This window comes from Dama dama, chromosome 18 (assembly GCF_033118175.1).
Source record: "Dama dama isolate Ldn47 chromosome 18, ASM3311817v1, whole genome shotgun sequence".
Taxonomy (NCBI): domain Eukaryota; kingdom Metazoa; phylum Chordata; class Mammalia; order Artiodactyla; family Cervidae; genus Dama; species Dama dama.
The window spans coordinates 61,825,460-61,840,182 of record NC_083698.1 but is presented as its reverse complement, the minus strand read 5'-3'; the positions used below and the strand labels follow the sequence as shown (position 1 = coordinate 61,840,182).

Below are 14,723 nucleotides of genomic sequence, written 5' to 3'. Positions count from 1 at the left end.
CCAAAACAAATATAGCAAAAGTGAAAAGTTGCAGAGTCTGTTTTGGCCATTCTTCAGCAAGTTTCAACTATCCTGTTGAATATCTTTGGGTCTCCTAATGTTTAAATAGCATGGTGGAAGGGAGATGTAACATTCAGTCCTTTGAAATATACATACACAAATATATATATTTGGGTGTTTTTGTCTTGTCAGTGTGGCATTTAAGGTATAAGCATTTCCTTCCGGGTTTTCTTCTCCTTAGTAAAGATGTATCTCACAATCAGATTGCTATTTAGTTTTAAGAGATGTTAGTTCCTCTTTGTTTCATGCTTTACTCCTTGTAACAGGAAACCAGTGACACAGATTTACATGGACCCGCTGATGACTGAGGGAAAAATTCTTGAAAAATTCCCTCATTCCTTTATACTTCACACAGTGGACATCTCTTTGAGGATCTATGGTGGGTCAGGCACAGAGAGGATTTGACCTCAGTCTGGGTGCCTATCTGTTTTCACTTTCCTCACCGGAGGTCTCTTTACTCCTTTCTGCAGGAGCCGTGGTGAACAGAGCAAACAGCTTCCAATCTGACAGCAGCGGGTTCCTGGAGGAGCCGCCGGAGCCACCACCCCTGCAGGTAGAGCGCCCCTTGAGGGCTGAAATAGGAATAGAAGGACTGACAAGATTAAAATGTGTTACCACAGTTGAAAAGAGCAACCAGTGCTTAGAAGACATGCGGCAGGCACCCATGGGACAAGGGAGAGTGGAGTCACCGTGGGCAAGTGCAGAGAACTCAGTGCGCCTTTCCTTTTTATTTTCTTTTGATTTTTCTGAAGAAAGTAACTGAGCCTCATTGAAAGAAGGTCCCAGGTAAAGGGCTTCCCAGGTGGCCCAGTGGTCAACCTGCCAATGCAGGAGACCCAGGTTTGATCCCTGGGTTGGGAAGATCCCCTGGAGAAGAGAATGGCAACCCACTCCAGTGTTCTTGCCTGGAAAATCCCATGGACAGAGGGGCCTGGTGGGCTACAGTCCTTGGGATCGCAAAGAGTCAGACACGACTGAGCAATTAAACAACAGCAAAGTAGTAAACTCACATAAACCTGATTTTGTAATCCTTGTCTCATGATGCCTAAGTCAATGATAATGGGGAAGAAAAGTAAAATGAAGCATTTCTTAAACCTATTACCTCTCCCTCATTTCTGACTCATTTGCCTTTATTCCCATTTTTCCCACAGATAATCCCCTTGTCAAGCAGCCCGAGTCTTGCTGAGAATGGTTATGGGACTCCAAGGGCTCAGAGCCACAGCTTAGAGTTCTGTCAGCAAGAGTCAGAGGAGTCTGATTCCAAGAGTATAGTGAGCACATCTTTTTCAAGTCAAGACTGGAGTGTCTTGGAAGAGAAAGCCTCAGCCTCTATGGTGGAGAAAGAGTCTCAGTCAGAGGGCATGGGGTCGACCCCAGAGCTGTGGAACCAAGATCTGACCCTTGATAAGAGCATCCGTAGGGGAGAACTCCCAAGGAAAGGTGGCCATCTGCAGCAACACCCACCCGTACCCCAAACTGAATACGAGGCCACTGCAGGCACAGTTCCCTTCAAAGATGGTGGCTCTGTGGGTGTTACGATGACACACATCACAGATGCCAAGGATGGGCTTCTGTGGCCTGAGCGAGCTGGGGAAGTAAATGTGCACAACCACCCCTGTGAGTCTGTGAAATCACCCAGAACTGATCCTGCTCCAGACAAGTCCCCTCATGATGACTCAGAGGCCCCAAGAGGAACAGAAGGCAGCAAACTCTGTCGTTTGATCAACGGTGCCTTACTGATGCAAAACAGTGTCTCACAGCATGTCCCCAAGCCCAGGGAAGCCATGTCTTATACAGGGGACCTTGTTCAAGCTTCTGGAATGTCCATTCTCCATCTAGATAAGGTGGCTGGAGATAGTCCCCGAGGGAGACCAGTGTGTAGAGCTTTGGGTCAAATACCACCTAGGGAAGAATCTGAGATGGGAGACCTTCCTCCAGATACTAATTTACATGCTGCTAGCTCCATGTCTGTGACAATCCAGCTGTCCTCCAAACTGGCATCACCTGCTCAGAATGCTGTGGTCTTGGGAACAGATTCTAGAGGACCAATTTTAAAATGCACTGTGTGTGACCCTGTTACTGCAGCAGAACCAGGACTGGGGTCGGAAGCAAGACAGTTCAATGATGTTTCTGTTCAGACTGACACATGGGAGCCTCCACCCTGGCACTGCTGTTCGGCTCCAGGTAAAAAGGCCCCGCCCCTCACCAAATCTGTCTCTTTAGACACAGGCTTTCCTAGGAACTACCCAGGGGCCATCTGCCAAGCTGTGCCCGCCCACTGCTGTATCTGCTGTCGTCACCATCTCCACTGCCCCGCAGAGAGGCAAAGCCCCAGCTCTATGTCTTCAACTTGTTGGCATTGCTTATGCTTACATAATCATCTGGAAGCCCAGTTCACGAAGACTTTGAAAGTCCTTCAGGACACCACAGTGAGGGAGCTGTATTCTGTAAGTATTTGCCTCCACAAACTGGGGAAGCAGACGCAGCAACAATACATACCTCAGGGAGGATGCTCAGCCTTCCTTTCTGAATGCAAGCTCTCAGGATATACCTTTCCATTGCAAATCATGAGTAATAGCTGTAGAGTGCTTTATCGTTTATAATATACTCTCGCAAGTGTCTTTTTTTTTAAAGGTAGCCATTGCCTTAGTTCTAAACTGCTCTGATTTAACGCCTGTAGAAATTTATTTGATATTGTCTTAAGCAGCAGGCACTGTCAATAATTTTTATATATTTACTTATTTTTATTTATTATTTATTTTTGGCCATGTGGCTTGTGGGATTTTAGTTCTCGACCAGGGATAGAACCTGAGTCCCATGCAGTGGAAGCATGGAGCTCTAACCATTGGACAACCAGGGAATTCCCACAAATTTCTTCTTATTTGATATTTCCAATCACCTTATGAAGGAAGGAAAGCAAATTTTATTATTAACCCCCATTTTACACTGGGATATAAAACGGTACATTCATAGGTAAGGTTCTAAGCATCCATGTATCTGTATCTCCTCTTCAGTTCAGTCTAACTGAAAATTCTCTTATATTCACTTACCTGTATAATCGTGAGGAAGACGTGTCATCTCTCTGAGCTTAGTTCCCATCTTATAAAATAGGGCGATTATTTCTGTCACTGACACAGCATTGATTTAGGATTAAATGAGAGAAAACTTGTAAGGCAATCAGCACAGTCAGACGCCCAGTGCCTGGCACATAGAAAGCCCTAAAAAAATGCTAGTTGTGTGTGACTGTCAATTTTTGTTACTATTTTCTTATTGTTCAGGTCTTGAATATAGAGCTTCTCATGTCAAATAGAGGAACTTTTGGTCTACTTTTGCTAAGCTTGTTTAGAAGTGGACATTGAGGTTACTGAGAACTGAAGGACCCTCAGCCCTGTCCAGTCCCTGATAAATCAACAAGCATTTAGCAAGTCCTTCCAACAACCCCTGTTCAGCAGTTCTCAAGGTCAGAAATAATCTGGGCTGTCAAGGTTAGCCACTGATTTAAAAAATTATGAGTACGACACATGAAATTTTTTTCCCACAAGGTGGTAAAAAAGATAGCACATATAATGCAGGACTACAGCTGTTCAGAGGAGAGTGAAAGGCAACTATAGTTTACTGGGTTCCTGCTGTTGGTGCCTTCTATATTACCTTCCCATTCTTTTAATTCCACAAATATTTACTGAGTGCTGTTCTAAGCATTTTATTTATGCCATGTCAAATAACCTTCATTTTCATCCGTACCATAAATTTGTATTGATTCCCTAGTATGTGTCAAGTCTTCCCTCTATCACAGATGAGAAATGAAGAACTGAGAGAGTTTAAGTAATTTTCCATCTTCCCCCACTACTGAGTACTAAGTCCAGATTCAAATTAAGACTTAGCTGACACCAGATTCTTGGACAATACATTCCAAAGATGTGTCCAACTTTAAGATATGTCCATCTGTGTAAGTGAAATAGTAATATAAGAAAGTGATTGAAAGATACAGCAAATTATTACATTGTCCTTCAACATATAAACATCTGTATAAATGTAATATAAACATAGAAAGTGATTATATAAAATAATTTACTACTTTTTTTTTCAGATTTCAAAACTCTCAGGTATTTATAATATTTTAAAATGAGTCATTAGTGAGGGCTGAACTAGTAAAAGAAGGTGTTGAGTTCAGTTCTAGGTATATTATTCTGAAGCTCAGTGGATGCAAAGAACTAAGGGTAGTGTACAGCTGGGGTCCTTTGCAGTAAAAAGACAAAGGTTCAAATTCTGAAGAATAGTATGAGTCATTGTCACTGTCATCATCAATGTTAATGAGAGACTGTAAATGCTGTACAACAGTGATTTCCAATTGGAATAAATTTGCCTCCAGCCCTGGTGCCATTTGGCAATGATAGGAGACATATTTGGTTGTCATAACTGGGGTAGGTGCTACTTGAATTTCATGGGTGGAGGTCAGGGATGATGCTAAACATCTTGCAATACGTAAGTCAGCCCCTTAAAACAGAGAACCATCTGACCTAAAATGTCAATAATGTCAAAGTTTAAAAATTTAACTCTAAAGGAATAAACTGGACAATCTAGTTCATGTAGGAAAATGTTAGAAATGAAAGATGGCTGGAGACGGTGATCTATTAAGGGGCTATAAGGGAAAAATATTAAATCCTACAGTTAGATACTCCAGTTTTCCTGGTAAAAACCAGATTGTTGATCTAACATATATTGAAATAATATTTTTTCTAATTAACATTTTTAAGATGTTTTACAGGAATATATCAATTAAATGATATTTAGCTTTATATTTTGTTTCCAATAATAAAGTATGAAAATCAAAACTGTGTTTAAGATTTTGGAACAAAGGCACAGATAGAGTGTGCTCTTGTGGGTTACCTAAGATAATGGTTTGTTGATATGATTAAATCTTATAAATAAGTGAATTATTCACAATAATCTGTTAATTCAATAAATTTTTTTCAGACAAGAAAATGAGACATATACAGAATAAGAATTTTTGATATTAGAAGATTCATCTATAAGGTTTATGATTTAGATTTAAAGAAAAAAGTCATATGAATTTTTTAAAGTAATACGAGCCAATTTTTAAAAGTAATATGAGCCACTGGAAGGACTGATGCTGAAGCTGAAGCTCCAATACTTTGGCCACCTAATGCAAAGAGCTGACTCATTGGCAAAGACCCTGTTGCTGGGAAAAACTGAGGGCAAGAGGCGAAGGGAGCAGCATAGGATGAGTTGGTTGGATGGTATCACCGACTCAATGGACGTGAGTTTGAGCAAATTCCAGGAGATGATGAAGGACAGGGATGCCTGGCATGCTGCAGTCCATGGGGGTCCAAAAGAGTTGGACATGACTGAGCAATTGAACAACAATGGGCCAATCAAACGTGAAGGGTCAATATTGTTGCTCTTACTGTTGAAATTAAAGTTTGTTTTAAGGCCCAGCTTGGGTCAGAGATTGGGGCTTCCCTGGTGGCTCAGATGGTAAAGAATCTGCCTGTAATTCAGGAAACTCAGGTTTGATACCTGGGTCAGGAAGATTTCCTGGAGAAGGGAATGGCAACCCACTCGAGTATTCTTGCCACTCTAATATTCTTGCCTGAAGAATTCCATGGCCATGGGGTTGCAAAGAGTCAGACATAACTGACACTTTCACTTTTGGGGGGAATCAGAGAGTAGACACTGCATTGTATTTGAATTAAAACCTAGTCTTTATGTTGGAAAAAAAGACTTCAAAACAGTCTCCTTTGTTTCCCCCTTCTTGCCTAAAGAAAAGTAAAAAGTGTTAGTTGTTCTGTCTGGCTCTCTGTCCTTCGAATTCCCCAGGCAAGAGTACTGGAGTGGGTAGCCATTCTCTTCTCCAGGGGATCTTCCCTACCCAGGGATCAAACCCAGGGCTCCCATATGACTGGCAAATTCTTTACCATCTGAGCCACTTAAGGGTTCCTTTTTGTCTGAAACCAATTTTTGTCTGTTCTGGAGTGGAAATGCAGTTTCAGTGTTCCCAAATGACCAGGAGATGGCAGCATTTCAGAATCTCCCACATCACTGCCTTCACTGCGAACACTCACACCATCAATTATTCCTAAATCCCACCCCCCCACCCCCATGCCTTCCAATCACAAAGGTGATTGGATATCTAGATGAAGCACAAAATTCTTTTATAATGTTCAGCCTACTTGAGCACCATAGTTCCATTGCCCTGGCCTCACTGTTTCTAGAACTCAGTCACCTTGTAAGAATTCGCTGCCTGATCGGCTCACTCCTAAGGGACAAATAACTTCATGTGACCAGCTACACTGTAGCTGACGAATTGACTGGGCTTGGTGGCTGCAAGAGGACATTCAAATAGGGAAACCAAGGCAACAGCCTAGTCATATAGAGCGTAAGGTTTAAACAGTGATTCACATCAGGAACGATGGGGAGCAGAATTGGAAGGGCAGACAGTTTAATTCTAGATTCCAGTCCATGGAGGATGGGATGCCTAGTCTATGCCTGCCTCACTGTGAATGAGCTTGTGAACTGGTGGGGCTGATTCTGCAGATTTCAACCACCAGACACTGTGATTGAGCAGTTGTCGTTTAGTCGCTAAGTTGTGTCCAGATTTTTTGCAACCCCACGGACTGTAGCCCTCCAGGCTCCTCCGTCTATGGGATTTCCCAGGCAAGAATACTAGAGTGGGTTGCCATTTCCTTCTCCAGGAGATATTCCCAACCCAGGAATCAAACCCTCATATCCTGCATTGACAAGAGGATTCTTTACCAATGAGCCACTAGGAAAGCCTGTGGTTAAGCACAGCTAAGACTAGTAAAATGTATTCTAGGCAGACTCTCTAATCAAGCATATATCACCCAATAGATGTGTTCAATATCACTGAGATTCAGAGTGAGGCAGAACTTGGCACCAAAGTAAAACAAGATTATACAAGACTCAACTTTTCTAAGCTCAAGCCTGCATTATGCTGGCCCTACCCCTCTGATCCTGTCTACATTCATGTACCCCTATATTACCTAGGTTTCCAGACTGACTTCTTGTCCCTGGAACATAATGTCTCCAAGGGCCATCCAATAGTCACCGCTCTCTTGTCCCAGGCACATATGTCTCTAGTTGCCTGAAAAAGCTGGTCTAGGCTTTTCCTGTTCTCTCCCCAGCACATTAGCAGCAGGGCTGCATTGCAAACAAGTAAGCCCAGGTGGGAAGGCAGCTGCCACTGCGGCGAACTCTTGCAGTGACTCAGAAAGCCCTCGTTTCCCAGCTCTTTCTAATTGTTTGCAGTGCACAGTCCATGAGATGGAAACAATGAAGACGGTGTGCCAGAGTTTCCGGGAGTATTTAGAAGAAATTGAGCAGCACCTCAGAGGACAACAGGCACTCTTTTCCAGGGACATGACAGGGGAGGAAAGGTAATCATCTAAGAGAGCCATAAAAGCAAGTACCAGCCCGCGTACCTGGAGCAAGGAAAGGTAATCAGGGCAGGACAGATGTGCAGCAGGGAGCAGGGCTAATGAGAAACTGGCCAGTTTTTCCTTGCTTTCCTGTTCCAGGTCTCACTTTCTCAGTGGGAGTCTGTGAGAGCCATTTACTGGATAGCAACACTTACTTTTCAAGGCCAGGGCTCCTTGAGGTCAGAAAATGGGCAGCTGCTGGGAAGAGGGGGCTAGCCAGCAGGGTATCTTTAATCATCGTCAATGGGGCTCTCACAAAAGCATTATTGGCGGTTGTTAGAGTTTTGAAAATCTGCGCTGTTTTCATATAGATGAAAAGTATATGTCCCAAAAGTAGATTAGGTATTGCCTGGGGCTGGGGATAGGAATAGGGATTAACTTATAGTGGGGCGTGAGCCTTCTTACTGGTGAAATGGAAGTGTTCCAAAATTGAATGATGGTGATAGTTACACACTTGGCAGATTTACTAGAAATCATTGAGTTATATTCTTAAAATAGGTAAACTTTTTGGTACATAGACCAGGTGTCACTAGCGGTAAAGAACCCACCTGCCAGTGCAAGAGACATAAGAGATGCAGGTTTGGACCCTGGTCTGGAAGATCCCCTGGAGGAGGGCATGGCAACCCACTCCAGTATTTTTGCCTGGAAAATCCCATGGACAAAGGAGCCTGGAGGGCTATAGTCCATGGGGTCACAAAGAGTCAGACACAACTGAAGCAACTTAGCACACACGTATATGGTACATTAATTATTCTGCAACAGAGTTGTTTAAAAAAGAAAGAAAACTTGCCCTAATAATAAACCCATGCATGCAACTGAGACAAATAGAGACGGTGACTCTCTCTTTTAAGATGTGTCAAAGGTATGACCTACATTTTGAGAGGGACCATGGAAGACTGTACCTGGAGGTGACTGTGAAATCTGGTTATTTTCTATTATTTACCCACAGGGAGGAGGCTGAGCAATTGCAGACTTTACGGGAAGCCCTGCGGCAAGAGGTGGAGGAGCTGGAGTTTCAACTGGGAGACCGGGCTCAGCAAATCCGAGAAGGGATGCTATTGGTACAGGCCATGGGGTGTGGGGTTTACTAGGTCCCACCCACTGTAGCAGGGGTGCATTAAATGATAAACCTGATTGTACAGTCATTCCAGATTCTAAGATTAGATGCCAACACCTTGATTTTAAGTATAAAGAAATAGAAGCCCAGAGAAGCACGTTGCCTTGCTCAGGGCCACACAGCTGGCTGGCTGTGATTCAGGACCAGAACCCAGGTCAGCTAGCCTCCATGCCAATCTTTTCCTCTGCCCTGTAAGCAATAGATAAGTGTTAGTGGCCCATTTCCCAAATGAGAATAAGAAAGTGTTTTTTACCTCATGTGGGCTAAGTCATTGCTGAAATCTGTTGCCATCACACTGAACCCACCCTAGAGAATTCACCAAACGTCAATGCCTTTCCCACCAATCTGAGTTAGCCACTTCATGTAAATAGGGGAAGTGGTCCACACATTTTGTTCTCGTTTTCTTTTTAGGAGCTTGAGCTTCTCACAGGGGAACCACCTGAAAATGACACAAATCTACATCGATATAACCGGACAGGAGAAAAGAGTGGCCGGACTCCATGTGCTAAGATCCACTCTGCCGTGCATCCCGGGGCTGCCCTTCCTCCTGGTGATGGCCAGCAGTCTCCCTGCTCAGGGTCCCATTTAGCTACCTTTACTCCACACATCTTGGGGAGCAGTACCAGGATGTCTCCGCCATCGTGGGCAGAATTAGATCCAGGCCCTCCATCAAATTGTCCTGTTGGAGAAGAGGATACAGATGTCTTCCTCTAGGTCGGAGCAGGTTTGATGACCTTCCTACAAAATGTAAAAGCACATGCTAGCCAGAGCAAGCATATCTAAATTTTCCCTACGGAGAAATACCTATCAATCCTTCATCAGCTGTTTTTTTAATATTCTACTCTATGGTTAAACCTGGGAGGAATATGTTAATATTCATTTGATATAGGATAAGTGAGCACCTACTATGTGCCTAGCGTAGAGTGCAGCAGCCAAGATAGATAGATACATGCCTCAAGGTGTATGTGGTGTCCAGTCTTTGCCCTGCTGAAACTTAGAGTATGCTGGGGAAGACAGAATGTAAACATATACATAGGTATGAATTTGAAAACTGTGAACGTGCTTTGAAGGAAATATATTAACAGGGTTTCATGAAAAAGAGTGTACTAGGAAGTCAGAGTTAACATCAGCATATCAGGAGGTTCTGCTTGAATGAATGACAACAGCAAGAGGAAAGAAGATCCAGGTCTCAGAGGTACCAGACTGCCCTAAAGCCTTGAGTCAGTCAGCGAGCGAGGCTTACTGAGGAGACATCCCCCAGGTGTCAGTACCTCCTCTTGTGCTAGAGACAGAGCTATAAATAAGACACAATTTCTACTCACAAAGAATTGGAGGAGGAGGGAGAGGCAGCAATCACACCAACAAACCAGTAAATAAGATAGTGTCAGGTCTGCGCCATGGTGAAGACTCTATGATGATATTGTAGAAGATGATGTGAGATGAATAATGTGCCTCATACACCAGAGCAGTCGGCCTGGCTAAGGGGAAGCTATATGGACGAGACCTGAATGGTGAGGATGAGGAAGCCATGTGAAATCCTGGGGAAAGAAAGTTTAAAGCAGAAGGAATGGAAAGTTTAAAGGCTCCGGGACAGAGACCGCCTTCACTGTTGAGTGAAGGAATGACAGGGAAGTGGAGGGAGGAGAAGTCTGATAGGTGGCCTTCAGAATGACAGTAGGCTGGTGTCTGAGAGCCCAAGTTTTTTCCTAGTGTGACGGAAGGCCATGGGGGGGTTTAAAAAGGGTTGTCATATGATCTGACTGACATTTACAGTTCACCCTAACAGCCTTGTGAAGAAGGCACCGTTGGAGACTCACCACTGGGCAGAGTTCCCAGTTAGAATAGAGCTCCCAGTTAGAAGGCAGCTGGTGTCACCCCCCAAGGGGAGAAGCAAAGCTGTCAAGTTGCTTCCATCCAGCTGGGGAGGCTTGTGAGCCCCCTGCCCCCCGCCACCCCAGGGAAAGGCAGGGAGTGTATATGCTGGCAGTCTCTCGGTGCAGCCGGACAATCTAAGGAGGGGAAATGCATGAAGAATGGAACCGCCAGAAAAAACTTCACAGAAAAGAAACACCTTGAGGGAAGTTCATCATTTATATAAGATGGGCAAGTGCAAGGACACGAGGAAGTTATTTCATTGGAAACTATCTATTACTACTCCCTAACTCATAGCCCATTTCCATTCTTCATCCCCCTTGTGTTTTGAAAACCCTTTGGCTTTAGTGAAGCCTTTCTACCCTTCCGGCCACCCTGCAGTTTCCTCTGTTGACTATACTTCCTCAGAGCGTGGACATCCCCCTTCCATCCTCAATTGTCTTCTTTGTCTGTCTCCATACTTCATCTTTCTCAATATACACACTCACTCTAGCAACCCAGTCCCCAGCTCTCTCCAGAATTCCTCTCCAGCACTGTCTACACTCCACAGATGGTTTCATCTGGAAGAACCATCTCCATGTCTCACTCAGCATCAATCTTTTTGCATCTGTGTGATACACAGCACCCCATGCCAAGAGCTCACGTCACAATCTCTTATTCTCAAAAGCAGCCCACGGCAAAACTGCTCATTAGACATGGAAAAATATTTTTTCTGAGAATCTATATTAAAGCTAAAAACTCTATTTTGGAGTTTGGAGTATTGACAAAGCTCAGACATGTTTTTGACCTGAGTCAAAACATGAAACAGGTGGAAATGATACTTGGTGGTTGTGAGTTTATACAATCAAACTGCATAAAAGGGACTGTCCCTGTAAGTTGCCATATAAAAATAGAAGTCTTTTACCTGTGACAAGACAGACTTTCCCTCTTTGGAACCTCTCAGGGCTAAGGGAAGCATTCCCCATGTGAATGAGGAGGAGGCTCAGATATGGAGAGAATGATCTATACAGGTACACGCCGAGTCCTGCACTGTATTACTAATGAAAAGCACCTGCACACTGGGATTAAGGGGTCAAGCTCTAACTTTTTTTTTTTTCCAAGCTCTAACTTGAAATCGAGATGCTTAAATCCAGCTCCACTATCGGTGTTGGATAAACTGCTTACCCTGAGTGCCTTCATCTGTACACTATTAGAGTTAATGCACGTTGAGTCCTTTAGAGCAAGCCTGCAGCATTGTTCCCATATGATTCCATTCAGAGTATGGCTCAGTGTGATTACTATGATGATGAGAATAAGAGTAGAGGCAATTTTTGAATATCTACTTACGTGCAAGGTACTGGGCTAAGCCCTTTATGTGCATTGTCACCTATCTTCACCACAATCCTGAGAGGCAAGAATTAATACACACACACGCATACATGTGCACACACATACTCAAAAAAAACTATGAATTGTCTAAGTTCTGACAACTAGGAAGGAATTGAGTTGACTCTCTGATTCCCTGTTTTGCCAGTGGTTCAACATTATGGCTGTACCAAGCCATAGGGCTTGTGTGGAGCCTACAGGTGTATCCACATCAACCAAGTAGCCCTGCTTCTGTCTGTGATATTTACTTAGCTTTAGCAGAGATTTTCCTTTAAAAAAAAAATCTCATTCTGTATAAAAGTTTGAAAACATAGCACTATGTTAATGGCATATGACTCTTCTAGTCAAACACAGGTTATGAGCTGCTTTCTTGCAAAGTGATGACTTCCTCCACAAAGACTCCTTGGGAACCTACCATCCTAGCAACTCTTGGCTTACTATGGCTTGTCCCATTGCCAAGAATAATGACAAGAGTTCCTTTGCAGTCCCTGAATGATTTTCTGGGAAATCTCATTGTTCTGTCTTCAAGTTCCAAGATCCTTCATTCTCTTTTTTATAGTTAAACCTATCCAATATGTGGAAATCCAGGCCACATATTTGAAATCAGAAATCATTTCAGTAAATATTTGTACAAAGTGAAAACATAGAAAATCTTTTAATTATAAAACCCAAACTAGGGTTGGAATGATTCCATTTCAATGAAAAAGAAAAAAAAAATTTAAGAAACCACACTGCCTGATCATTTTCAAATTTAGAAATTGGCAGGGGAACAATTTAACTTCTTTTACATGGAAGGACAGGGGTCCTTTCCTGTATTAATTTCCTTCCATCTAGATTCCATTTAAATATTCAAAGCAAAGATTTGAATAGAGAAAACTGAGTTAGAAACAATAATTGGAAAACCAGGTCACATATTTTCCTTTGTTTTGTTATGCATGAGTAAAGACCCAGGTTACACAATGAAGACAAAAGATAAAACCTTGAAGGTTGCTCTGAACCTCAGCACATGCATAGGCTATGTAGATTTGTATAAGGAAAACTTCCTTTCAGTCCACAGAAAAGCATGCTCACAAAATCCCATTAGATTTTCTTTAACAGATATTCTTTTAAATGTGCGTTTTTGTCTGCAGGGCCAAGTTACCTTCTCTTCAAAAATAATTTTGCTAAAATGGAAAAAATAAAATCAGAAGACTTCCTAATGACTGGAAAACCTAGTCTACCTATTTCTTTGTTGAGAAATAATTTCTGATGTATAATACAGGTCATAAAATAGGATATTTGTACATAGATTAAAGGATAAAAGTTTTCTGTGTGGGAGGACAGAAATTTAAAAATGTTTTGTTGTGAAGTGATGTATCGCATATCTAATTTCAGATTTTAATGCAAACAGCAAAGAACAGTCACAATTTGCAAAGATTATAGGTTATTTGAAATGATGTCAAACTGTCTTTCTTGCAAATGAGATAAGGTGAACAGAAGCCAAAATATTGGTGGCATCTTTCTCTAACCCAAGACTCGGGCTCTAGTAGTTTAATTTTCCAATGTTAACAGACCGGTAGTTTAGTATGAGAGCTCCCTTTCTAAGTCAACCAAATTTTTTTTTTTTTTTTTTTTTTCTTTTTACACGTATTCCCCATCCCGATAAGAACCTTCCGTGTCAAGAATGATTTCTAATCATTAGAATCAATTTGAAGACTTTTCCCTTTAGAGTGCTTTAAGAGCTCAGTGCAATCCTGTGCTGGTAACCCTCTAACCCTCAGGCCAGCCCTCTATTCATTCACCAGGAGAATGAAAGTAAAAGAAACGCATCTACTTCCTAAATGCACCCACAATTTCTCCATTATCATTCAATTACCATTCCCATTATCATTCAATAATTGCTTATTTGCTAATGACAATGTACCAGAGCCACAGGAGAGCTCTATTTTTCTTTTTTAAAGCAAATATTTCAGGGTATTTAAAAGTATATGATTTCTAACACTTAATAAATATAATAGGTATAATAAGTCTTTACCCATAGGAAAAAAAGTTAAATGTTTCTACTTGGACCATCTATATTCTATGGAGACGTGTGGGCATTTGTCAAATATATTGCTCTGTTGCATTTTTTACTGTTTTGTATTATCTATTTACTTTTTTGTATTATAAAATAAAATTTACTTTTTTGTATTGTCTATTGACACAGTTTTGTTGAACTGTTGAAAACTGTTAAATCTCATGAACTTCCCATTGCTTTAATGAGTGCATAACCCTGATGCATTACAGAGGAAGGTTCCCTGCCCTGTTCAACTCTCATTCTTGCCCAGTTTTCCACTTATCTATTCTTTACAGTGGCAACCTCCAGCAACCCCTTTACTGCTTCTTCCATCCATAGTGGAGGCTCCAAGTGGTAGAGTAGGATATTTGTCTGACACTTGGTCATTTTATGTGTACAGTCTTATATTTTCTTAACTCTCTATTATCTGTTTAATCTGAATAACTGTAGAGCGATGGATCATACATTTGCCTTCTGAAAACTCTTAATTAAAATAAGCATGCTCTTTGAAATTTAGAAAGGTAATGGTTATCCTTTCTTGTGGTTGAGTAGTCTGCTTTCTGAAAAACTGTAGCTTTCAAGAATATTTCATGCATCCTTTTGTAAAACATTCAAGTCATTTAAAATTACAGTAAGAACTTCTAACCCAGTCTTACTCACTCTTGTATCTTTCACATCTGATAACAGTATCTTGCTCATAGTCACGTCTTTATAAATTCTTATTGAAATAAATGAAGGAGAACGTTGTATTAAACAAGGTTTAGGGATTTCTCTTCATTTATGCTCAAGGTGAGACTTATTTATACAGGTATTTATG

General features: G+C 41.9%; 1 protein-coding gene across 1 annotated transcript in view; it reads left to right on the top strand.

Moving 5' to 3' along the window:
- The window catches only part of ITPRID1 (ITPR interacting domain containing 1), a 111,258-nt gene extending 101,910 nt beyond the window's left edge, over positions 1 to 9,348 (top strand). The window contains exons 11-15 of the mRNA XM_061166536.1: positions 531 to 613; positions 1,212 to 2,507; positions 7,348 to 7,475; positions 8,467 to 8,578; positions 9,046 to 9,348. Of these exons, the coding sequence (XP_061022519.1) occupies positions 531 to 613; positions 1,212 to 2,507; positions 7,348 to 7,475; positions 8,467 to 8,578; positions 9,046 to 9,348 (1,922 nt within the window). The remainder of the gene's footprint in view (positions 1 to 530; positions 614 to 1,211; positions 2,508 to 7,347; positions 7,476 to 8,466; positions 8,579 to 9,045) is intronic.
- Positions 9,349 to 14,723: the final 5,375 nt, after the last annotated feature.